A 26,380-nucleotide genomic window follows, 5' to 3' on the forward strand; every position below is an offset into this window, starting at 1 on the left:
GCCTGGAGGTCATGGGCCTGCTTGGGATTTTATTCTAACAGTGCCTCCTTCCCTTACTCTCTTGTCCTGGCGTGTAGTTTGTTACTCTGACAGCTTATCTCACTGATGTTTCTCTGAAATGTCACTCAGAACCAGAAAAGCAACAGGATTTTGGCCAACCAGGGTGTTTTCTAGAAACTTTATTAGTTAAGTGTGATTTATTGTGACCAGTTAGCAGGCATTTAGTTGAATAACTGTCTGCCCATATTTTAAGTGACAGAACATTTCATGGAAGAAAGAATTATTTTTGGTGCATAAGTCCTGAGGATTCTGACTTCATTCTTGGTTCTTCTCCTTGACCTAAACAAATAAGGGTAGTCTCTTTTGGTCATTATCAGGGCTTTTATTTATTTATTATTATTATTATTTTAGATTTTACTTATTTTTAGAGAGGGGAGTGGAAGCAGAAAGAGGCAGAGAACCATTGACATAATAGAGAAACATCAATTAGTAGCCTCTCTCATATGTGCCCTGACAAGGGACCCAACCCACAGTCTAGGCATGTGCCCTGACTGGGAACCAAACGAGCAGCCTTTGGCTTTGCAGGGTAGTGCCCAACCAACTGAGCAATGCTACGCAGGGGTCCATGAGTACCCCTGCAGGAGGTACTCCAGGCCTTCTAAAATGCTACTCCAGGCCTTTTAAATATGTAATAGATAGCAAGCACTTGATAGCTGGCCAGAGGTCCTGGAGTGTGGTTGTTGTGTATGGAGCATTCCTGTGGGAAATGCTCTAGTGGTATTTCCTGACAAGGAGCAGTGTGAGCTAGAGCTCTGATGCTCTGTGTTCAGGGTGCTGCCCCAGGCCCCTTGACCACAGTGCTAAATTAGACGTCTGCAGAGAGACTTTAGCACAGAGCAGGAAAGACTCAAGACTTGGGGTGGAGGGATATTTCTCTATTTCTAAGAGGTAGAGTAAAGCTCCTCTCACTGTTCTTTGGGCTGGAATTTTTTTCCTTAGAGCATGTACACATGTAAAGTCACTCTTGGAGAAGGTGAACCTAGTATTTCACCTGGTATTTCAAACAAGCTTGGTGAACCTCATTTAAGCTGAGTCTTTGCTGCTTATTCCCTGGTTGCTCAGTTTGCTGCGGAACTCATGCTGGCAGAGCAGGGGACTCTCCACAAATCGTACCAAACTCTCAGTTGCGTCAGAAGCCTGTCCTAGCACTAATCAGGGCCCTCTGTTCAGCATTTGCTTTAGCTTCTTTTCCATCATACCTTTTATTCCTTCCGTCCCTCCTTCTCTTTGTGTGGGTAGACAAGGTGCAGCTCTGCTGGGAAGTAGATTGTTAATAATTCTCTTCATGTAAGTCAGTACTTGTATTACTTGTGTTGCTTCTATGTTTCGGTCGTGGTCACAGAATGTGTGGTCTGTGGGTCAGGGTTTCTAAGAGTGGCATCTGGTCTGATCTTGCCTACCAACTTACTTTCCCCACATCAAGGTGGTAGTTTTGATGGCCCCTGTCCTCCATGTGGCAGCATCATGAGTATGACTCCCCAGGTCTTCTCTAGGGGAAGGGATACCACGTGTTCGGAATCTTAAAGGAAAAGTGCACGAGGACAAACAGAGGAAGAAACTAGGCCATTTCCAGCCTTGCCCGCCACTCCTGTTGACGCCGTCTGAGAAGTGGGCACTGGTGGGGAGTGTTGCCTTCCTTGGCCTGAAAAGGAACGCCAACTGGGAGTCACCATCTTTCACATCTTGAGTCAAATATACTACTAACCATATGCTGGCTGCGTTAACCAGGATGGAAAACTTAGTTCACAGAAATGTTTGCTTTCAGTTTTCGAGCATTATTGGCTCAAAGAGCCATAAAAGTTTAAAAATATATTGGACAACTGATTTCCTAAAAGATACTTCTTAAGATCCCATTTTAAGTAATGAAATTTCTGCCCTCTACAGCAGGTCTCCAAAGCTGTAAAAACAGCTGCGCAGTAGTGAGGCAAAGACCTGTGGGACGTGGCTCTGTGGGCGTTCTGCCCAAGAGCCCACAGCTGACCTTGAAGCAACTTTATTTCTACAGACTACAGTTGAGCACTTTAAAATTGGGGATAAAACTCAAGGGTAAGTTTTGGAAAATCAGAAATAGCTGCTCACTATCTTAGCTGTCTTAGATGGCAGTGGTGGGCATCGGAAAGGCCCCTGTGCTGGCTTGCTCTGCTCTGATGTTTCAGCTGGTAAATTGGGCAAGAAAATGAATTTTCTGGGGGAGGCCATTACCAGTTCATCCTCTGGCTGTATCTGGGGAAGACTGTGAGGCCTCCTGGGTCAGATTGGAGTGCCAAGTGTGGACGTCGTGTCTCTGTCTTTCCTCCCGTCTTCAGGGCGCCGCCCTCTGGCTGGCCCTGCGGGAAGAGAGGAGCGGCAGCTGTGCACGTGCCTTTGAGCAGCTCTCCTCCACGTTGTGATCTGATGAAGCGCCCAGGCTGAGCAGCTGGTGTTGGCCCAGCCATCAACTTTGCAGCAAACCAGAAGGCTGGTGACCACAGACAAGTTGCCACCCTCCCTGGACCCCCTTTGCCTTGCCTGCTCATCAGCACGGGAATACCTAAACTAGGCTATTGGCATCCTGGCTTTGTGACCACAGCCAAGTGGCAAACAGTGTTTCATGAAAGCGTCTTTACTCCTAAATTTTCTATTATCTCCTGTTTGTTACCTTTTCTCTTAAAAATGTGCGTTGTGATGTGGTGAATGGATTTTAAAATACCCTAAGGGGCTGCAATCCACAGTTCGAAAAATGCCATAAACCTCTTCTTCAAAAGGTTCTTAACAATATGACTTAGGAAGCTGTCAGTGAGTGTCAGCCGTCTCGATGTAGTTACTGTTGAGGAGTCCCCATCTCTCATTTGGTGTGAAATGGACAAATTTTTTTAGTTGATCTTTGTCTTTTAATCTGTCTGGACTGACAGGGAGAAAGAAAGAGAAGCAGTATAATCTACACAACTGTGAGGAGCTCCTAAGTGTCTGGTTAAAGAATTTTTGATCTGGGGGCTTCGTGGGTTTGTGGTGTGGACCATGTTCTGACATTTGGACTGGATGGCTGTCTGTGGGGGTGGGGGGCTGTCTTGTGTGCCGTAGGATATTTAGCATATGTGGTGTTTTCCCATGAGATGCTAGTAGCAACCCACCCCTAGTTGTAGTGATCAAAAATGTCTCCAGACCTTGCCCAGTGTCCTGTGGGCCAAAGCCACTCCAGTTAAGAATCATGGCTCCAAAGCAGCAACTGATTCACAAAAGGCAGTTTTTTCATCTCCTCTAATAGTGCCTGAGAGATGGTTACGGCACACAGTGAAGTAGCTGGAAAGGTGATTGACGGCAGTGAGAGGCCACCCTCGCCAGCTGTGCTTTCCCAGGGCTCCAGAGAATGTAACCTTGAGAGAGGTGAAAACACTCTTTCCGTGAAAGAAAAAAGAAAGAATGGCAAAACAAAGTAGTAGGGGCAAGTACATCTAGAGAAGCAGATTAGTAAGTAAGGACAAACCTGTTCTACCACTAGTACACAGACAGCCATGCCAGCACAGACTGTTTTCCGCTCTGAAAAGGACACTTTCAAGGTTGATTGCAAATGGAAAAACATTCAGCCTTGCAGGCCTTTTCCCACCTCACTGCCTTTTCCCTGGCTCTGGCTGCAGAGCCCTCAGAAACCCTGTAAAGTGGCCACCTTCCATGGTGGGTTTTACACATGCAGGGAAGGGCATGGATTTCAGTGCATTGTCTGTAAGGGAATGCACTGTTTGCTTGAAAAGAAAACACTACAGCATTTATTTGAAGTCCAGAGGTGGAAGGTGTGATTCCCAGAATGTAGTGGCCTGACAGCGCTCCTGCTCATTTCTGCATTTCATCTGGGCCAAAAGCATGGTTCCTGTGAATTGAGTGCATTTCATGATTCACAGACATCTGGAGTGAGTGGCATATTGAAAGGGCAGAGAAGAAAGGTTTAGCCAGGCTTCATGTCTCTGAATTCTGCAGTTGATCAGCAACTACGATTCTGTTCATTCCTTTCATGATAAGCCTCCTTCCATTAAGGGTGCTGGGGCCCGTTCCCTGCCACAGGGAGCTCTGCTCCCCATTCTCCCCAGTTCTTTTCAGTAGTATCCGGCTACAAAGTAAACATAAACATTGTCATTTTGTCTTTCTCACAGGAGAGTTTCAGAGGACAGGTGTTGTCTCAGGCTCTGTTGCCACTGCAGGAGGCTCACCAGTTTCTGCTCAGTATAATGCCTTACTGAGCTCATGCCTTCTTCCTGTTTGGTCCTGCTCGATGCAGAATCTTAGGGCATAGAGGCAGAAACTGTCCTTGGTGATGTCAGGTCATCTGAGCTTGGTGTGTGCAGGTAGCCTGTGGGGACCAGGGGACTGTTCGAGGACCCAGGGTGGGAACATCCCTGCCACGTGTCAGCGCTGCCCCAGTGTCCGAGTCTCTTTCTCTTTCCTTCCCTCCGAGACCTGCCTGGTGTCACCGGGTGTTGTCAAGAGGCACCTCCCTGAGCCCCTGAGGCAGGTTTTCAGATTGAATATAAAAGAGAGACCATTGTGGAGGCTCAGAGTAGTCAGTGGCAATTAGTGAAGTGGTTCTCCAGAGTAAGGCAGGTATGAGGGCCCAGATTGGGTAGGGTCTTCAGGAAGGCAGTTCGACACCTGCCATACCCAGCATTGGGCCATTTGTCACAACTTCTTCACAGGATCAAGGAGTCTGTAGAGCTGTTGGGCTCCTTGACATGGTCAGGCTCAGGTTGCAAATCAAGCAGTCAAATGCTGATGAATCTGAACTTCAGTATGTGAGCTATAAATAGTGCGACTTTATATTCATTTTTTGAAAGCCAGCTCAGTACTTGTGAAGGCTGCCCCTTTGACACGGCATTGTAATTCCTTTGCTAGAGTTTGGAAGCAGTCCCAGGTATGGATTGAAAAAAGGGATTAGGGTATTTTCTTCAGTTGCTTTAGACATATCTGTCTTTTTAAACCATATGCCTTTAATAATGTGGGAAAAAACAGAGCTTTTATATACTGTATTTTTTTTGCCATGTAAAACATGCAGTTTTTTGCCCCAATTTTTGAGGGAAAAATTAAGGATGTACCTTATATGTGGGTACCTGAAATACCTTGTATCTGTTCTTGGGTTTTGTGATTATTCATTACATAAAATTTCTCATGCCATGATATGTTCAAAAATAAATGTTCAAATTCTTTTGTAATATAAAAAAAATCTAAATTTAAATAAATAAAAAATTGAATTAAAAAGTTAAAAGATTCTTTTCCTGAAAATTTGGGCCAAAAACATGAGTACACATTATACACAGCAAAATACAGTAATTCTCTAGTTATATTTGTGTATTTTTTTCCTTTGTTGTATTTGGTTTATGAAACAATGTTTTAGAAGATTTCCTTCAAAAAAGATATCTCAAGGTATTCCTTTCTTTGAGTTTTCTTTCTTTGTTATTCACTTTGGTGCCCTTAGAACTTTTCTGTGGACACCTTGTGGGGAAAAAAGTCTCCTCTGCTATATTGTCATGAAGAGATTTTTCAAAAACTGATAATGACAGAGTAAAAAACTGTCATCTTTTAGATCAATGTGTTCTGCACTTGTTCCTGAGGCCAGGGACTGTGTTTATTTACCTTGAATTGTTACAGAACGTTGCAGCTGGTCAGATGTTTGTTAAATAATAAAGGAAAATAAAAAATGAGCCTCAGTTGGCAAAATCTGCCTGATCTTATAAGGACCTATTAATAAATTAATAAACAGTTGTAATCAATTCACAATATTTAGAGTTTGTAAATAAAAGGAAAAAGCATGTAATACATGGACTTTTAGTTTCAGGTTCAGCCAGACTTTATTAGAAGAGTTCTTGGTCACCAGTTGTCCTTTGCCATTTGCTTCTGCTATGTGTCCCCCGGGCTGTAGACTTTCTCAGCAAGGTGCAGAGATGCACATGTTTCCTGGGTTGTAAATCACATCACCCTGATGCTCTTCTTTCTGACTAGCCCCCAAACCAGCTACTACATCTCATGTTCATTTTGTCTTTAAAGGTCTTGAGGGTGAAATTGGTGCTCCTGGGGTTTTATTGGTGCTTCTAGCTTAAAGTTTTTTTTAATTTATTGATTTTAAAGAGAGAGGAAAGGGGGGACAACAGAGAGAGAGAGAGAAACATCAATTTGTTGTTCCACTTATTTATTCATTCATCAGTTGATTCTTATGTGTGCCCTGACAGGGAATTGAACCTGCGATCTTGGCGTATGGGGATGATGCTCCAACTGTCTGAACTACATGGCCACGGCACTTATGGGTTTTTTATGCCTCTATCAATAATTTACATATTTTTGTATTAGTTTTCTGTACTAAAATCCATGACGTGCCTTGGATGCCCTCAAGTAGAGGCCTCACTCTTGCCAGAATTCTCAAATCTCTTTCCTGATTGCTTTCTTGCCTCTAGTGCCTTCCCTGTATGCCTTTTTCTGCTCTCTAGTTCCAGGCACACCAGGACTAGAGAGTTCAGTTTGTCTGGCCTTGGAGCTGTGCAGCCAGCCGACCGTGAGAGAATGAGCTCTGCCCGCAGGGAGCGTCAGCTGCAGGAGGTCCCTGACCCTACCCTGCAGGGACCAGCAGCTCTCTAGTGGTCCCACACATTTCCTGGCAGTTTGTGCCTCTTACGTGGGAATGTTTGTGCTGGTGCCTGAGAGCGCTCAAAAAATAAAAAAAGCCAATTACATTGGATTCAGATTTTTTAAATAATGAAAGGACACCTATTTATGTGCAAATGACAGTATTTTATTTGTATATCAGGGTATGAAAATCTAAAGGTCAACTGAACTTACCAGGTGGCACTAAAAATGAATTTTAAGCTACTTGATCTGCATCGTGTTGCTTTGCTGCAGCCTTGAACCACACAGAACTTGGCTCCGTAGACCAGCTGGTCTTGCCCACCTTGGTCGGAGCCACTGGCCAGTGAGCAGCACCCCAGAGTGGGCTCAGCTGCCAGGACACCAGGTGGTTTCCTTGGGAATGGACTCCGTAGGGTAAATAGTGCCCTTTGCATTTCCCTGCCTGACTTTTGGGTTGTGTTTAATAGTATTTTTGAGAAACAATTCACATACCATACAGTACACCTGTATATTCACATAGTTTACCATCACCAAATTCGGTTGTTGAACATTTTCATCATCCCCAAAAGAAACCCCATACCCTTTAGCTGTCATTTTCATCTCTCCCCTGCCCTACCCCCCAGTCCTAGGTCCCCACACCAGGCTTTCTGTCTCTATAGTTTGCCTGTTCTGGGCTTCATATAAATGGAACCACATACAGTATGTGACCCATTTTGACTGGCTTTTCAATTAGCATGTATGTTCCATAGTCATCCGTGTTTTAGCGTATATCAGTGCACCATTTTATTTAACATCAAGTATTTTCAGTTTTATTGATAAACCACACCTGTCTGTTCATTCGTCAGTTGATGGAAATTTGGGTTGTTTCCACTTTGAGGCTGTGTGTAGAATGCTGCTGTGAACACTGTTGTGTAAATGTTGTTGTGTGGATGTGTGTCCTCACATCTCTGTACCCAGGAGTGGATTGCTGGGTCACGTGGTAACTCCATTTGCCAGACTTTTCCAAAGTTACGTCACCATTTTACATTCTCCCAGGAGTGGGTGTGGGGTCCAGTTTTTCTTCATCCTTGCTCACATTTGGTATTCTCTGTTATCTTTGCCATCTTCCTGGGTATGAAGGAATAACTCACTGTAGTTTTGATTTCCATTTCCCTGGCATCATGGTGTTGAACATCTTTTCATGTGCTTTATTGGGTATTTATAAATCTTTAGAGGAATGTCTAATCAGATCTTTTGCTTTTATTTTATTTTTTATTTTTTAATTGTTGTTCAAGTATAGTTTTCTGCCTTTTAACTCCCATCCCAGTGCACCCCCAGCCCTCCCCACCTCCCTCCCATTCCTCCCCCCCTCAGTTTTTGTCCATGTGTCCTTTATACTTGTTTCTGCAAACCCTTCCCCTTTTCCCCTGAAATTCCCTCTCTTTTCCCCTCTGTTCACTGTCAGTCTGTTTTCTATTTCAGTGTCTTCAGTTCTATTTTGCTTGTTTGTTTGTTTTATTGATTAGGTTCCTGTTAAAGGTGAGATCATATGGTATTTGTCTTTCACTGCCTGGCTTATTTTGCTTAGCATAATGCTTTGCTTTTAGATCAAACATTTTTGATTGGTTTGTCTTTATTATTGAGTTATAGTAGTTCTTTATATATTTTAGATACAAGTCTCTGATCAAGTATATGATTTGCAAAAATATTCTCTCTGTGGGTTGTCTTTTTACTTTCTTGATGGTATCCTATGGAGCACAGAAGTTTCAATTTTGATAAAAATAATTTATCTACTTTTTTCTTTTTTTGCTTGTGTGTTTGGTCAAATCTAGGAAACCATTGCCTGATTCAAGGTCTGGAAAATTTACACCTATGTCTTCTCTAAGAATTTTATAGTTTTAGTTCTTACGTTGAAGTCTTGGGATTTATTTTTATAAGTCCATTTCTCTAGCTCTGGTAGAGAAGGATTTGGGAAGAAGTAGCCATTAAGAAGGGAGGGTTGATTTTACATGGAACATATGGTGTGGCTAGAAACTGGGCTTAGGATGCCTTGTCCAGTAACAGGTGTCTTTTCCCCTTTCAGCTCTCAGTGTGCATGGGCCCTTCTTAGGGAGTCTTCTGACCACATCTCTGCCCCACCCCCAATTCCCTCACTGTACCATTATGTCCTTTTAAGGCGTTTGTCTCCAACACAGGTGTCTACATGTGCCATTTACTGACTTTTTTTAATAGACTTTCTGTTGAACTATAAGCTCCAAGAGGGCCTCTTGGTTTTATTTCTCCTCAATACCTAGTACTTACTTTTTGGAGAATGACTTTTCCTGGATCTCTAGGTGTTCTGGAATAGCAGCTACTAGTGTCTTCACCCAGCAGAGTGATCAGGGAACAGCAGCCATGGTGAGACCACTGCAGCAGAGCGTGAGCCTCTGGCAGCCAGGGTGAGGCCTCCAGTGTTAGATCTGCCTCTGAGGAGAACAAGGGGAGGCACAGGGTCCCTTCTGAGCTTGTCGGAGGGGGAACCCATGCTCACCTCTCTTGACAGTTAAAGTCCTTTTTTCAGCAAATGCTCTGTGCCACCTGTCACAAACTGAAAAAGAAGATGGAATGAGATGGAATGTGTTATTTCCTAACTACAGAATTATATATTGGAATGTATTGCTGTCAGTGCCATATTTCAAGGTGGACCCAATGTGGGCTCTGGAGTTCTGCTTTCTGGAGGCAGCTGACTTTAATGGGATTACTGTCCTTAGATGAAATGGTATCTCCACAGGAGAAGGAAGACAGGTTAGAATTTTCTGAGAGAAGGTACATGGTGACATGTGTCATTGCACCTGACTCTGGCTGTCACTCTCTGTGCACTTGCATGTGTCAAGTGTGGTGATCCTAGTAGCATGGTGCTGCAGCTCTGGTTATAACTGGTTATAAATGGCATGCAGGTGAGAGCTTTAGGGACTGACTCCAGCAAGGTTAATAAGAGCCCTTGAAAAAGGGCTGAGGACCTCCGATGCCTCATTTGTTGTCTTAACCCCAGGCCTGGGGATTTATTAACCTGGCTTGGTAACAGCAAATAGAGTAACTCTTAATTTCCTTTAGTTAAAAAAAATGATGTTACAATTGCAATCCTTTGAGCATAAGAATCAGTACAGTGAGAAAGAAAATGAAAAATGCTAGAATCTAAAGAAAAATGCTGGACATGTGGACATGACAACCATCTAGCCAGCAGTTCTTTGGTCTTTTCTCAGGAGGATGAGCAGAGGAGGTGTCCTGGGCGTTGTAAACACCTAAACAAAACTTGTGCTGGACATCTGTCTCAGGGCTGCCTTCTCTCTCCTGGGCTGCCCGGCAGGCTTCTCTTACCAGCAGTAAACCCACTTGAAAGCAAAGTTAAATCTAATTTAAGGACACAAATTGAAAAGCAGGTTTGTTTATTGTAGGGTTAAACTTACTAACTCACAAAAGCTATGAGCCTTCGACTTTCTGTTTACAGATATAAAATGGAACTCTAAATGAGGTTTAATGGGCTTCCCAGATCATGGTCCCTGGACAGATTTTTGTTTTCTCTTCAACAGTAAATTTTGAAATCAAAAGGACTAAGAAAGGTGGTGGGGGGTTGCTTCCTGTCATACATAGGATGGGTGGCATTTTTCAAAGCATTTTACAACTTCCAACTGTACATGATAATTTCAGTAGCTGACAAGTATTCTGAGTTTTTAAAAGTAGTAGTACATTTGTTCAGAAACATGTATCCAGCATGTACTAGATACCAGGCATTGGGATAGGACCCGGAGATTGTCTGAAGGCACGCAGGCCTGTGCTCTCACCAAGGATGAATTTTCACATAAGTAAAGTAAACACTCTGAGCTGGGGAGATTGTAAGACATGACTCTGAGATAGTGACCGATGTGGGGACAGGTGGAGAATGATGAACTCTGAGCCAAAGAGGTAGGATAAGGGAAGATGTTGACGTCATCAAGTCATTTGACTAAATGTGGGTATGTTGCAGAAGGTGGGGCCACAGCAGTGCCATCTAGTGTGACTACAGACATCTTTGTCCCTTTTTTCTACTGCTCCCTCGCAACCTTCTTCCAAGTGCTGTTAATGCACTTTGGAACTTACTGTGACAGACAAGAGACTTCTGTTCTGGTAGGATCATAGGATCGAAGGACTAGAGGAAGTGGAGTATATCAACAGGAGGGAATGCCCAGCAGTGTTTTAAGTGAGAGTATGTGGGCCACACTAAGCTGGTGCATCAACAGTGGCAAGTGGAGAGAAGGAAGAACACACAAAAATATACTTGCTGCTGCTGTTGTAAAGTCAGAAATGAATTTGGTCAAATAGCTAGAATTTCAGGTTCACTGGGTTCTCTGTTGTGTAAAGTTACCTGTTCATGATTTTTAAACATTTAAATAAAAACCAAGCAAGGGAAACAGCTACTGACAGAGACATGGGTGCTTTTTTAAGTATGGCAGTGAGCTTACACCAGACCCATCCCTGGCTCCACCAACCAGTCCCTGGCTGCAGAATTGCAGTAACCAAAGCAACATAGCTAACTTATTCTCTGTGACCTTCACTGTCCCATGTACTTTGTTGATGGCACAGTGGCTCCCAGAATCAAGTTGGAGATACTAGCTATTATTAGTAGTTACTGGAACTAATCTACTATCTTACACCTTTAGTCATGTCTGCTCAGCCTCTGTGACTCCATCTGTTCCTCAGGCCCAGTGACTCTTCTGTAAGACACTAGCTTTCAAGCACCACCTCCAGAGAGCCCAGAACCCCACAGTGGGGTTTGCTTTCAGCAGTGTTCCCCACCTGACACAAAGATGTAAACTCCTTAAAGAACCCACTTATAATTCTCTTTACTCTGTTTTTATATACTGGGGTTTCAGATTACATTTTTAAAATATTTATTTTTAGAGGGAGAGAAGCATCAGTGTGTAGTTGTGTTTCACAGGCCCCTGCTGGAGACCTGGCACACAACCCAGGCATGTGCCCTGACTAGGAATCGAACCAGTGACCCTTTAATTCACAGGCTGGTGCTCAGTCCACCGAGCCACACCAGCCAGGGCTCGCGTTACATTTTTTTTATCATTTCATTGATTTAATTCTCTTTTTTAAAATACATTTTATTGGTTATGCTATTACAATTGTCCCATTTTTCCCCCTTCGTTCCCCTCCACACCCTCTCCCACCCACATTACCCCCCTTTAGTTCATGTCCATGTGTCATAAGTTCTTTAGCTTCTACATTTCTCATACTATTCTTGCCCTCCCCCTGTCTATTTTCTACCTACCATCTATGCTACTTATTCTCTACCTTTTCCCCCTCTCTCCTCCTCCCACTCCCCTGTTACTAACCTTCCATGTGATCTCCATTTCTGTGGTTCTGTTCCTGTTCTAGTTGTTTGCTTAGTTTTGGGTTTTGTTTTAGATGTGGTTGTTAATAATTGTGAGTTTGCTGTCATTTTACTATACATGTTTTTTATCTTCTTTTTCTTAGAAGAGTCCCTTTAACATTTTATATACTAAGGGCTTGGTGATGATGAACTCCTTGAACTTGACCTTATCTGAGAAGCACTTTATCTGCCCTTCCATTCTAAATGAAAGCTTTGCTGGGTAGAGCAATCTTGGATGTAGGTCCTTGCCTTTCATGACTTGGAATACTTCTTTCCAGCCCCTTCTTGCCTGCAAAGTCTCTTTTGAGAAACCGGCTCACAGTCTGATGGGAACTCCTTTGTAAGTAACTGTCTCCTTATCTCTTGCTGCTTCTAGGATTCTCGCCTTCATTTTTACTTTGGCTAATGTAATTATGATGTGCCTTGGTGTGTTCCTCCTTGGGTCCAACTTGTTTGGGACTCTCTGAGCTTCCTGGACTTCCTGGAAGTCTATTTCCTTTGCCAGGTTGGGGAAGTTCTCCTTTAGTATTTGTTCAAATACGTGCTCAATCTGTTGCTCTTCCTCTTCCTCTTCTGGTACCCCTATAATTCGGTTGTTGAAATGTTTAAAGATGTCCTGGAGGCTCCTAAGCCTCTCCTCATTTTTTTGAATTCTTATTTCTTCATTCTTTTCTGTTTGGTTGTTTCTTTCTTCCTTCTGGTCCACTCCATTGATTTGAGTCCCAGTTTCCTTCCCATCACTGTTGTTTCTCTGTGCATTTTCCTTCATTTCACTTAGCATAGCCTTTATTTATTCAGCTCAATTTGCTACCAAATTCAACCAGGTCTGTGAGCATTCGGATCACCAGTGCTTTGAACTGTGCATCTGATAGGTTGGTTATCTCTTGGTCGCTTAGTTGTATTTGGCTGTGGAGCTTTCATCTGTTCTTTTGTTTGGGCCATTTTTTTTGTCCTGTTGTGCCTGTTACGTGTATGAGGGGTGGAGCCTTAGGTGTTGACCAGGTCAGGGCAACCCAGTCACTGGGTTGTGACACACTGAATATGGGGGCAGGGTCTGAGATGGAACAGTGGCGCTTGCTCCTCTTTCTGTCGGATTTCTGTCCCTTCCGCCGCTTACCCCAAGCAAACTGGGCCCTTCCCGTGCTAATTCCCATGTGGGTGGGCTCGTGCACATTCTAGGACCCCATGTGTCTCTCCAACAATCTCTCCTGTGAGACTGGGAGTCTCTCCCTGTGCCTCAACCCCCACAGGTGTTTTCAATCAGTGTCCCAAGGCTCTGTTTCCTGGCACTGGGGCCCTGGGAATGCCGGGTCAGCCTGCTGCGGTCTTGTGAGCCCAGGATGCCTTATGTGCCCAGTCCCACCATTCTTTCTGCTGGGACCCCTCTCCGCCCGGCTGCCCGACTCTGCCCTTCCTACCAGTCTGGATGACCGTGTCCATTTTAACTCCTTGGTTGTCCAGTTTCTATACAGTTCAGTTTTCTGTCAGTTCTGGTTATTGTTTCTAAATTGTTACTGACCTTACTTTGGTTGTGCAAGGAGGCACAGTGTGTCTGCCTACACCTCCATCTTGGCCAGATGTCAGGTTACATTTTTATTAAAAGTTAGAAGAATTATGTTTAAGAAATGTTTGAAAACCACTTTGGAAAATTAGTTCATTCGATAATATTTCTTAGAAGTAGAATCATGGAAAACAATCCAAAAATGAAGTTAGAAAAACATCTTTGAGATAAAAACTATTAAAAAGCAGTGAGAATTGTAAAGCATTAATTATGCTTTACATAGTTAATGGTCGGGGGTTGGGGGTGTGGTGGTGCACAGAGGGGTGTCAGGTTGGTGTGGACAGCCTGGTAGTAAAGTGATGGAAGGGGTCATTTCTTCCTAAAGCCTTTCTTCAGTACCTGGGTCACCTGCCCACTCATGTCACCTTATATCTGCTTTTGTCCTCAGCCCATAGGCCTGAGAGATGCTCTGTTTTAGAAGGAATGCCAGAGGCACGTTTGTTTGTGCAGAAGGAATTGAATCCGTAAAGAAAGGAGTAGGACTCGAAGGGCCACATTCAACACCTTTGCGTGATCTTGGCAGGATGACTGCAGCTGACTGGAGTCAGCTCACAAGCTCTGTGACATCTAGCTGGTAGATTTGGGGGTTTAAACATTCACCAGTATACTGCTGCCTGTGCCTCACTCGGGCAGCCTAGGGCATGGGCCTCTGAGGGAGAGCAGGGTCAGCAAACTAAAGCTAGGCCAGTCTGGCCCACACAGCCTGTTTCTATAAATTTTATTTGAATACTGCCATGCCCAAACACATCATTTACATATTGTCTAGGGCTACTTTTGTGCTATAATGGCAAATGGGCTGAACAACCAAAAATGCTCTCAGACCTTGACAGAAAGCATTTTGACCATCGCCATTCTGGAGTCTGGTAGGAAACTGGTTCTGGATCCACTAAAATGTCTCAGGATGGAAAGATTGAGGTGGGGAGTGGGGCTGTCCTTCAGTAGTTTTCCTGTCCTGTGTCTAGGAGAGAACAGTTAATGCCGGGGAGCCCCAGCAGGTCCTACTTAAGTTGTGGTTATGTCACTGAGATGTCTGTTGGGTCATCTCTGAATCTGAGCCATGGTTTGGGAATACGCATGACCTTACAAGGCACATGTTTTTAAGGCACTCTTGGAAATCAGAGGTGCAGGATTCATTCACCCAGTACTGTGTTTCTGAGCCAGTAGTGTCCAGCTCGGTGAGCCTTTCAGATAGTGAGAACGTTCTTGAATGGCCGAAGTGCCACGTGACTGGGGCTGATGGCTGGCGCAAGGCTCAACCATCTGTCTTTATAAATAGTTTGGAAAAATTCCTGGGTACCTGGCCCTGGCCCTTGGTGCACTTCCCAGGGGTGGCATGAGAAGTACCAGCTCCCCCAGGCCCCTAGCCCCTTCCCTGGTGCCCCCTCTGCACTGCTGCTGCCGGGAGTCTGAGACTTAGTGCAGCCCCTTTCTACTTCTGAGTCCAGTCCCAGGGCACGGAGGGCCCTGCCCTTCTTCCTCCGCTGAGCCCCATCGACCCTGGCCCAGCCCTGTTGGTACCTGCTTTCCTCACGCGCTGCCTCACACACATCCAGGGCCCCCCCCCCCCCCCCCCCCCCCAGCAAGCAGCAGCCATCTGATAGGCACCTTGCTCCGTCGTTTCCCCAATGAACAGTTCTTGGAATTAATACTGCCACAGTTTTATAATTCAGTATATAATAAACATTTGAATTAGGAAATAAGGCCAAACATGCTACTCCTACTGAGATGAAAAGGACAGTCTAGCGCTGGCCTGAGCTGACTGGCTGCTAAGTTACAGACCCAGTCTCCAGTTCAAGGCATCTGGCTCCATGGTCAGGACACGGGGTCATGAAGTCAATTTAGTAGGGCACCAAGGAGCATAAAGAACAGAAAATCTATATATGCATATGTATGTGTATTATGCTAGCTGCTGTGAATGTGTTTGTAATGAATGAGCCACCAGCCTTAATAGTTACAGGCCTGTGTGTGTGTTTCCTGTAAAGTCCCTCTTAGGTACCCAGACCACGTGTCTGCTTGGGTCTCCCAGGTGATTGTGTGGGGGCAGGTGGCAGGGACCTGCTGGGGCGGGGCAGGGGGTGTACCATCCAGGTGCATTTATATGGATGATTGAAGAGTTTTCTTTCATCAAGTGTGGGTCTGATATGATTTGGCTTTTGCAAACCTGTTCTTCTTTCTTCCTACTCCCAATTCTGAAACCCTCCCATCTGTACCAAACCCCATTGGTAGGGACTCATCACGTTTTGTTCATGGAGGCTTCAGAAACATGGAAACTTAGTACTGCTGAGTTAAAGCCCACCTGCACACTGAGGGCAGCACCTGTATTATTTTTCTGTTCCGTGTCCCTCAAGCAGAACTCATTGAAAAGCAGATTATTTTCAGACTGATTTTATTGGAACAAAATATTTAATATGTGCACACCTGTGCATGCACGTCTGTGTAGCATGACTTCACTCAGACTTCATGGGAAGAATTGGGGACCTAAATTCCCTTTCCTCATCACCCTTCTTTACTCAAGATGCCAGGCGTTGTGCTGATGGCTTGCACGTGCTACAGAACCTTCCACACAGCTGTGTTGGGGAGGGGGGGGAGCTCATCCTGGCACTGGAAGGCAGTAGGTGGCACCGGGCCCAGCTGCCGTCTGCACTGAAGACTCAGTGAAGAAAAGATGGGCACGTCCTTGGGAGGGAAGATGTTGGTGCCCTGTGAGACATCCTGTCACCGAGCGGCTGGGACCAGGCTCAGCTCTTGGCTGTAACGCTGCCTCGTCTCATTTCTGCACTGCCCCCCCCTTCTGATTTTCTTCCCCTTTCTTGATCTTCTTCTGTCCTCCATCCCTCCCTGCCTCCTCCCCCCTGTCTCATCCTTGCTCTCCTCTCTGTCCAGCCTCACCTGACCGTGTTGAAACACCACTCAGCTAGGGTGTTTCCTGATTTAAGGCTTTAAGAGATTTCTAGCATGAGTTTAGAGTGACATGATTGAAGTGTAAGAAAATGTGTCTGTTTCAAGTGCAAGTTGGCCAGTTTGGACATAGGTTGTAAACTTCTGTGTAACGATGAAATTGAATGAACAGCATCAGGAAGTCATAGATGCTGTGGAGGCCTTTCGGGCCCCAGGTGCTGTTGTAGGTGTGCGTGGTGGTTATTTTAATCTCACTGAGGAAGTTAAAAGACAAGGTGACCACTACACCCACTAATTAATTTACTGGAAAATAAAGAAGAACAGATCTAGAAAATGGACAGCTTCCTTCTTAGAGGCCTGCTTCTGCATGCCGTGGCTCGGGCTCCCCAGCACTGGGGACTTCGCCACCTGCCAGCAGCAGTGGAGGAAGGGACGCCCCTGTCGGACTCCCCAAGTTCCTTCAGGGCCCAGTGTGGAAATAGATCTGGGGGAAATTGAGACAAAAGTCACTTCACCGCCAGCTTGTCAGGAAGACCTGGTTCCGTGTGGTGACAAGTGGCTAAGCAAATTTTAAAGGCAATAAAAAGAGTTAAGAGATTAAAAAAATAAGGATTTTCTTTGTTTCTCCAAGAAATAGAGAGAAATAAAAATCTGGCACAGGAGCAAGACATATCTGTTGGGCCCTCAGCCTCATGCAGCATCTCTGTAATGTCTTCTGAACATCCTGTCATTAAATACTGAGTGTGTTCAGCCCTTTTGTAATGAAAGACTTGTTGTTTATCCTGCTCTTCATGGGGTGCGGAGGAGGGGTTGGCCTGTGCTTCCTGGATGCCGTGTCAGCCTTCAGGGGTCAGAAGACCAAATCACTTATTAATCGTGGCAATAAACTATTTTTAACAGTAAGAGAAGTGGAAATGTTGACTTCATACTGATTCTAAAAGAGCCTCTTTCACTCTGTTGTCCCTGGACCTTCTTCCACTTGTGGTAGGACCACCCCGCATGCCTCCCGCCCTCCCAGTGGCCTTACCACACTAGAAAGTAGCTCCTAATTTATGCTTTGTTGTTTCTGTATGTGTAAATAAAATGAAGGAGAGCATGGGAAGGAAAAATGAAAGGATAAACCCTACATTCTCAAAATCAGGTTTAAAAAATAAATTTGCCTCCAAGTTTCAGAATGATAAACAGTTGTTGTCAGAGGCATGGCGTGGTCAGGTCCCCAGTCTGAGCTGTCACATATCCTGAAGCTGACAGAATTTTTCGGGGTCCCATGCACTGCCCCACCAAAAGCTGTGCCCTGTAAGAAGTGAGGCTCTTCCCATGGCTCAGAGCAGGCAGCAGAGCAGCATCCGGGCCTCCTAACTGTCCATCCCTGGGGTAGCCCTGGGGAGCTGGCCTCCGTCTTCACAAAGCTCCCAAAAGATACCGCTGGTGCATGGACAGGGCTAGTGGTGTCCAGGGCATGTAGAGGGCCATGAGCTGGGAGAAAATAAGATGGGGAGAGGCACCCAAGAGGGCCCTTTGCAGTCTCCCGAGTGTGTGACCTCTGGGCATGGACTGGAGGGGAGGGCCTAGGGATCTGCTTGTTTTAACAGCTTCGTCTGATTGCTGTGGTGTGAGGAGCCGGCTTCTCTGAGCTCTGTCACTTGTTCTTTCTGCTCAGAACATGTCAGGGGCTTTCCCTCTCACGATCTGTTGTTGATTTCTGTTGGTTGCATAGGAAAACATTGAAGCTGGAAAGATTTCCGAGACCCATCCAGTCTGAGTGGCTTCCCTTTTGTTCTGTTGGTCTGAGGCTATTAGCACATTTCCATGCACCTCTGAAACTCTTTTTCATGGACGTAAAGGCTTGTTGGTAGCCTGTCCTTACAAGTTCAAATGGCCGGGCGACCCACAAGCAAAAGGCAGCGTGGCCAGAGTCCCTGAATGAACACCCTGTCTGTGAGCATGCTGTAGCCTTGAGGAGGGTTCTTTCCAAAAAAGTCTGTTTCTTTCCTTCATTCCTAATTGTTTATGTGTAAATCTATTTATAGTAGATTAAAGGAGAGATCTGGCCAAGTTGGTGGGTAATGATATAATTTACAGGGGCCCCAGCCAAAATGTTGAAATCACTTATATTTTACTGTTGCCACAGATGGGTTCCTGTTTCAGGGGGCTCCCTCTTTCAAAGGCAGTAAAGAGGGATGGAAGGGGGCTTTTCCAAATGCCTGTAATCACTTCCATGTATGGTCAGTGTTGAACCAATAATGGAATATAAAATGGTAGACTGCTAACTGGGTATAAGTGAGAGACCTTTGATGCAGTAGAAATTGGCCTGGGACTGGATTCTGAAAAAAACTGAGGTAGAATTTTCATGTAAAGAAAGTGCCCCGGGTGCAGGGAGATGCCAGGGGTTCTGCTCTCAGCAGAGGCAGCCAGTGTTGGGGTCCAGTTTCTGCTTTGTCTGTGGGCCGAGTGGGTGGGAAGGGCCTGGAGGATTCTTGATGGTAAACCTTCAGTGAAGTGTGTCTTCACGACACAGCGTCCACGTTTAGCCTGTTTTCAGTGTGTTGTACAAACCTAGCAGGAGTGAGTTGTGTCAAGGTGGTCCTCTTCTCGGCAGCCGGAGAGCAGTGTCTCCTTGTTTTTCTCTTTATCGTCACTATCAGCAGAGCAGCACTGAACTGTATTGGTTATTGCGGGAAATTAAGTCATTGTGGTTTAAAGGAAATCTTCATTGACAGCCCTGAGCAGAGCACCAACCACCTGAGGGGGGAGGCAAAGGGTGAGTGGCGGGCATTTAATTTCCCAGTTACAATTGTATTTACCTGTTATCTTGTAAAATTGTCTTCAAAAACATCAGAACACCTAACTGAAACGTGCAATTTCCTCCCCTAAAGTTGATAATAGTCCTAATGAGGAACATGGTTCTATTCTTAAAAAAATAAAATCAAATTTAAAACTAAAAGCATCAACATTAATGCCCTTCAGAGAGTATAGTGGTCCCCCATTCTGTGTGGTTTCGGTTACTTATGGTCAACTGTGGTCTGAAAATATTAAATGGAAAATTCCATAAATAAACAGTTCAGAAGTTTTAAACTGCATGCTATTCTGAGTAGTGTGATGAAATTTCGAGCCATCTCGCCCTGTCCCACCCAGGACGTGACTCATCCCTTTGTCCTGAGTCTCCACGCTGCACACACTCCCCACACCCAGTAGTCACTGGCTGCCTCAGTGATCAGAGGAACCATCACAGTGTCACAGTCCTCATGTTCAGTTCACCGTCATTTTACTTCACAACGGCCTCGAGACGCCAGAGTGGGATGCCGACATTCGGCTATGCCAGAGAGAAGCTATATTCTAAGTGAAAAGGTGACAAGTTCTTGACTTAATACAGAAAGAAAAAAAATCATTAGCTGAGGTTTGCGAATATCTGTGATAAGAATGAATCTTCTATTCATGAAATTGTGAAGGAGGAAAAAGAAATTCACGCTAATTTGCTTTCACACCTCAAACTGCAAAAGTTAGAGCCACAGTGTATAAGTTCTTAGTTAAGGTGGAAGAGTTATTAAGCTTTATTAGTGTGTGTAGGAAAAAACAGTACATATAGGGTTTGATACCACCTCAGGTTTCAGTCATCCAAGGGGTCTTAGAACATACCCCTCGAGGGTAAGAGGAGATACTTTAACTTTTTCCTAACACAGAACGCTCAGTCATTAAGCTCTTTAGGCTTATAAAAACCTAACAGTTTGTTGCTTATTGAATTTTCTCATTTCTTAAGGTTCGCCATCGGTGGTGTGAACTCATTGTTAAGCACAAATACACAAAAGCGTATAAACATGTGGAGAAATTCCTTCTGGAGGATCAGGTGAGTTGCATTTTTCCCCATTTTGCTGCAGATGGAGATTCTGTAAATGCTGTCCTGGCCCCAATCTGGTATACTTAATGCAGAGATCCAAATATGACATAAATTTAAACACTCCCCCCAAATTTTCAAGATGTTGGTAGGAGCTTACCTACCGTACTCTGAAGCTGATTTTCCCCCTCGATGTCCCTTTAAAACATGGAACCATGTTCCTTAGAGGCGCTGTTGCCTGGTTTTACCTGGCTGGGGCCTGTTGCCATTGCCAGGTGAAGTGCATGCAGACTTCACAGCACTGCCGAGCCTCAGGACAGTGTGGCTTAGTGATGCTGTGCTGTGTGTCTGTCTTCGCTGGCCCCAGTATATGAAAGTATATGAGAAGATTAGATGGACAGCCCCAGTCAGCTGCATAGTCTGGGCTGTGTCTGCATCTGCCATTCCAGGCCAGGCTCTGGCTCACCAGGGGAAAGGGGTCACCTTCCCAGGAGCCTGCAAGAAGTGCCTGTGTGTGTGGCCGTGTCTGGGGATGTCCTTTTTGTCGCCTCTGCACCCACTCGGCCACACTCGCCCCAGTGTGGCTGTCCACTGTGCCTGGGCGAAGTTGCTTCCCGGTACTGTGGGCTGACAGGATGGAGCCATGTCTCAGTGGGGCAGAGAGTGGGGGCAGAGCAAACAAAAGGACTTTTGAGCAGGCTGGAGTGTGGGGGCTGCCAGCAAGTAAAGGCTTGTTGTTCCCACAAAGAGAAATGCATGACTTTGTACCAGAAGAAATGTCACATTTGCACAGTGGAGCAGGAGGTGTTTGGAAATACAGAGGGGAGTATAAGGGGGACAAGTGCAAGAGAAACTTAAGGTCTTTTCTTAAAACCAGAATTAACTGCAGCATCCTTAGAACCATGATCCTTGCCAGATAAGGATTACCATATCTCAGCCTTTTCAGGAAAGTCTTTGAACCTCTGACTGAACCCAAGTTTTTGTCTTGTGCTGTCTTTGAGATCCGTATTTAATTTGCTCCTGAAGAATGTAATCCATGGCATAACCAAGTGTAGAACAAGGGGAAGGCAGAACCAAAGGGGTCTTTTTGCCTTCCAGAACATAATTGCCTGTTTTTAAAACTGTAGGAAAAATGCAGATGTGAGTCTTTGCAGCACTGTGTGTGGAACAGAAGAGCCAGTGTTTGCCACAGAGCAGGGCCACAGCGGGGACCGCAGTCGGCCTGGGCTGAAGCTGCAGGCCTCTCTTCCCCTGCTGGTGTGATGGCCGTTACGGCCTGGCCCCGTGCAATGTGGTGGCCTTTGTTTCCCAGCAGTGCCTGGGGCGCGCACTTGCCTGTGGTGTGCACATGGCACCTCGGTGCTCTGTGTGCTGCACGGGCCTCCGTAGGGGTCTCAGGAGACCCTCCGAGCATCTGTCCAGAGCTCTCCTGACACAGCTTTTCTAGAGACAACTTTCACTGTCGTCAGTTCGTCATCAGTGAGATCACCAAGGTTCTGTTGACAACTAGAGTCGATAGCTAAGAATACCTTGGCGTTTCAATGAAAATAAGAGAAGGGATTGAAAAGTAGAGGTTCCAGAGGTACAAATATTCAGCTGCCTGGTCTTTTCTAGGCTCTTTGTAACTTCTGGACCAGCACGTTTGTGTGAAACGAACACAGACTGTGCAGTGGACGCAAGTTTCCTTTTCTCATACTCTCTGGCCTCTTCCCCTACCCCCCACAGGCCATGGGCATTTACCTCTACGGGGAGCTGATGGTGCATGAGGACGCCAGGCAGCAGCGGCTTGCCCGCACCTGCTTCGAGCTGACCAAGGAACTGATGGATAGATGCTCAGCCCAGGTGGTGGCTGAGATGCTGTTTTAAAAAGGTAATTCTCTCTCACTCCTTTCCCCATTGTTTGTTTCTAACTGGAGATTCCTCTTAGGAGCCAAATAAATGAAAAGGCACATGGTGAGCTGAGAGCACCCACCGTATCAGTGCTCTGCTCTGGCTTGGGTGGCCTGGAGGCCACAAAAGCGGGGGGGTGGGGGGGGTGCCTGCTGGCAGTCCCTCCAACTCGTCTGGTGAGTGGTCACCAGAGAGCAGAGGCCACCCACCCAGGCAGAACAGTGCTCTTTGGCACAGTCTGGGCCACTTCAGTTTTGTTATTTGTGGGAAAAGAAGTCAGGGAGGAGCATAACCTGAACAGGGTTAGAGGGTGGAGGGGTAAGGTCAGCAGAAGTGCTGGTCCCTGGTCTCCAAGGTGAGGGTGACGCGGGAGTGCGTCACCAGGCGACCCCACTCCTGAGCTGCATGCTAGCCTTGCTTCTTCGGGGCTGCGGGAGGACCCCAGGCTGCTCCGTGGGCACCGCCCCTTCGAGACCCCGTGCATCCTCAGGCAGGCTTGTTCTTTACTTGGTTGTGCTGGAGCAGAATTTCCCCCTAAATTATTTAAATTGCTCTTTCTGTTAATTGTGCTTGGAATTGACCTGCTAGATTATCATGCTAACAGGTTTAAAATGTTGGTTTCTGCTTTTTAGGAGTAATGTAGCAATGATATATAAACTTTTAAAGTAGAACTCTGGGATTGTAAGTGTATTGTTTTTCTCTAACAATCATTATTTCTGTATTTCTCAGTTGTTCTTCTAAGTTTTACATGCTGTAATAGGGTATGTTTAATTTGTGTCTTTGAACTTCAACATCAGATTTCAGTCATTCATGTTATATATACGTGTGTATATATATAGCTTCTCTATAAATATAATTTTAATGGCTATTTAATATTTTACGTTGCTCTTCTTAACCCATTGTTGGACATCTAGTTTGTTAACCACTTCTGTCTAATACATCTAAATATCTAATCAGAAAGGACTCGAGTACTAAGGAAAGAAAAAAGTTTTTCTAAGGGAAGGAGGCAGTGGGGACAGTCGCAGGACCGCACCTCTAGCGAGGGGACAGCTGTGCACAGACATCCCCCAGAACGCCCGGGGCAGCCTCAGACCCTCGGCACAGATGGGCCAGTTTTGAACAGAACAGTCGCACAGTTATCTTGTTGCCAACCTCGTGTAGTAATCAGCATAAATCAGATTTTGCTTTAGATGTTGAATTTCACGGCGAGTTTGTATTTCCTGAAGTGTGTGAAACTGCACTGGGCAGCCTGTTCTCTGCTCGCCCCTGTTCTGAGCTGTGGGAACCACAGTGGGCACTGAGCTCTCATGACTCCTCTTTGTGAGGTTTTTGCCCAGAGCAGACAAAGGAGTGGTCCCGGGGACAGCCTACTGCTTTTTTGCTTCCTCTCTGAAATGGTCCTGCCTGTCCCTGCCCCTTCCGGATGATCTGGGGGCCATGTGCATGCCCCTCTGCCCCTGCCTCCACTTTTCTCAGTTAAGATCAGTGACCTGCCAGCCCAAGAGGGGCCCCTCCAGACGTCCCAGACCACTTAGAGGCTGGGCCCCCGGTTAAAGGCAGGGGCATGGCTTCACTAATTCTGCCACAGAGGATAGTTAGTGTGGTTTTAATGTCATGTTCCAAAACTGGCACTGGCATTTGCATGGTCTTCTATGAGTCCTTTTGATTAAAATAGTATCCCTCTAGGACACCAACTAAATGAATAACAACAAAAAAGTAAAACGCCTTGGGTAGAGTAGCAGGCCTGGAGGGGATGTCGTCGCCTGTGTCCAAGGAGACAGTGTGTGCGGTGTGGGCTGTGAGCGCGCGGGCACGGCGGCTCCAGAGTGCTCTGGCTGCTTGGGTTCCTGGCATGCTGATTTGTGACTTAAGATTAAAATCACATTGCCAGGGATTACCACGCAACCACGACCTTGGCTGCTCTCCAGAAGCCATAGTCACTCTCTCTCTGCAGTTTGGAGAACAGATGCATCTTGTAGCTCTTCTCTGGAAACAGAAGAATCCAGCTGCTATGGAAGACACTCGCCAGCCCTTTCATTATGCCCAGCTGAAGACCTCTCTGACGAGGTGCAGAGCTTAGCTGATTGGTGAACAGTGACTGGTTTCCGCCTTGTTCACAGTGGCTAAGTTCTGCACCTGAAGAGAAGGTGAGATGGGGACAGTTAAGTTGGAGCCGCTGGGGCAGAGGCCACTGCTGAGCGGTCAGCTCGGGTGCCGAGCACGATTGTGGAGGAGGAGAGACCTGCTCGGCCCCAAGGATGCTCTTTCTCCTGTCATGAATGCAAGGAATGTATCAAAGTCTACAGAACTATTAACTCCACTAATTAGACATCTCTCTGAAAGGTCAAACGTATTGAAAGCTGCAAAAATTATTCTTATAAAAAGCTAAAACCAAATGCATCACAATAATTGAGTAAAAGTATGTCAGTGGTTTATTGCATGTGAGTGGGGCTGGGCGCTGTCACAGCAGATCCTTGTACTTCCCCGAGCGCGGTGACTGTCTCTTGTATTTGCAGCCTAGGTCTCTGTGTCTTCTGCAGCCCCCAGCGGAACGATGCAGGCAGCTCCCAGCGGAGGCACTGCTTCGCCGGGCTGTCAATTGGACCCGCCCTCCGGTGCCTACTGAGCTGATATCAGTTCTCATTTTACACACTGGCTCAGTTCAGCAGGAACAGGAGTCGAGCCCTCAAGCAAAAAGCCTTCCTGTTTGTAAGTGCCCAGACGCTCAGGAGCTGGGACTCCACTCACCGAAGACAGGTCACAGCGTCAGCCACCAGACCTCAGCCGAAGTGCTGGCCCCCATCTGTATGTGGTCCTGCAGTGTGGGTGTTGGAGGGTTATTAACCTCCAAAGGTGGAATGCGGATAGCGTCACGCAAGTGTGATGCAGGCAGTGCCCATGTGTGTCACGGGGTGGTTGTGGGTCTGAAATGGGCTCTCTGGTATCTGTTGTGTGAATGAAGCTCCAGTTACAGTGCTGGCTTTCACAGCCACAAGCAAGCAAGGCGAATAGCCACGGTGCCGTTGGGCGCCCCTTTGTTAGGGCTGTGAGAGGTGCCTGGGTCTTATCCTGGCCTCCACTCAGAGTCAGCTCTCCAGAGCGGAGAGCACACAGAGGTCCTCCTTTACAAGAATTCCTCTGTTGTGACCGGGCAGTAAATTTTATTACTGTTTCCTTTGCAGGAAAGATCACAGCAAGATTCTCTCTCATAATCTCGTAGCCCTGGTGGGACCAGGATTGCACTGACCCTGGACATCAAAGGAAGGATTACAGGGCCACTGAAGCCATCTGCCGACATCAGCGTCTCTCTGCCTTGGTGCTTCTCTTTGCAGAGGCCGCTCTCAGCAGAACGCATGTGAGAGCACAGCCTGCATAGGGCCGAGCGGCCTTGTCGCCCACCCTGAATGTGCCCCCCCAACACACTGAACCTGCACTGGGTCTGAGCTGAAGTCAGTTCTTTCCCAAAAGTGGTGCAAGACACCTGTGACACGTCAGGAAACCTGCTGAATGCTCCGCGTCAGCCCTCTGAGCACATGGCTGCCTTGGATAGTTCTGTGATCCCGAAAAGTCAGTTTCTCTATGGGGACCAGTGAACGCTATTTGGTGGTTTCCTCTCACTCATTTCAGAAAGATTCTGCAGAATTATTTTAATTTCATTCTTTAGATTTTCCCCCAAATTTTATTACCCGTTGGTGAAAGTATAGGATAAGAATCCAATAAGATGTATTAATAATAAAATGTAATGGATTAACATTTTTGTATGCCTGTTTGCTTCTGAATTTAATACTGTCTTTTAAAAAGGCAGCCCAACACCCTGGAAGGCTGACAGGCAGCACGTGGGTCCCTGCCCCCACGGCGACCCTGTGGGAGCCTTGGTGCCGCCTTTCTTTCCCACAAATGTTGGAAGTTTAAAAAAAACAGGCAGGTCCTGACCAATGCAGCTCAGTTGGTTGGATGTTGTTGTGTAAAAGGTCACCAGTGCGATTCCTGTCAAGGCACATGCCTGGGTTGTGAGTTTAGTCAGCAAACAATCGATGTTATCACATCAGTGTTTCCCTCTTTCTACCTGCCTTCCCCTCTCTCTAAAATCAGTCAATCTTTAAAAAAAAAAAGGCAGAAACTAAGTTTCCCAGTGTCATCCAAAGGACAAAAGGGTTTAAAGCTCCACAACTAGGTACAGCAG

At 46.0% G+C, this 26,380-nt stretch overlaps 1 protein-coding gene across 5 annotated transcripts in view; it reads left to right on the forward strand.

Moving 5' to 3' along the window:
• Positions 1 to 25,952, forward strand: part of LOC114512547 (aminopeptidase O (putative)) — a 439,198-nt gene extending 413,246 nt beyond the window's left edge. For 4 of the 5 annotated variants that reach the window (XM_036021469.1, XM_036021474.1, XM_036021468.1 and 1 more), the window contains 3 exons: positions 20,233 to 20,319; positions 22,033 to 22,177; positions 25,380 to 25,952. In XM_036021469.1, the coding sequence (XP_035877362.1) occupies positions 20,233 to 20,319; positions 22,033 to 22,173 (228 nt within the window). In that variant the 3' untranslated portion in view covers positions 22,174 to 22,177; positions 25,380 to 25,952. Of the gene's footprint in view, positions 1 to 20,232; positions 20,320 to 22,032; positions 22,178 to 24,151; positions 24,907 to 25,379 lie in introns of all 5 variants that reach the window. The other variant, XR_004902147.1, reaches the window with a different exon arrangement.
• The last annotated feature ends 428 nt before the right edge of the window (positions 25,953 to 26,380 follow it).

The sequence above is a fragment of the Phyllostomus discolor genome, chromosome 3, assembly GCF_004126475.2.
Source record: "Phyllostomus discolor isolate MPI-MPIP mPhyDis1 chromosome 3, mPhyDis1.pri.v3, whole genome shotgun sequence".
Taxonomy (NCBI): Eukaryota; Metazoa; Chordata; class Mammalia; order Chiroptera; family Phyllostomidae; genus Phyllostomus; species Phyllostomus discolor.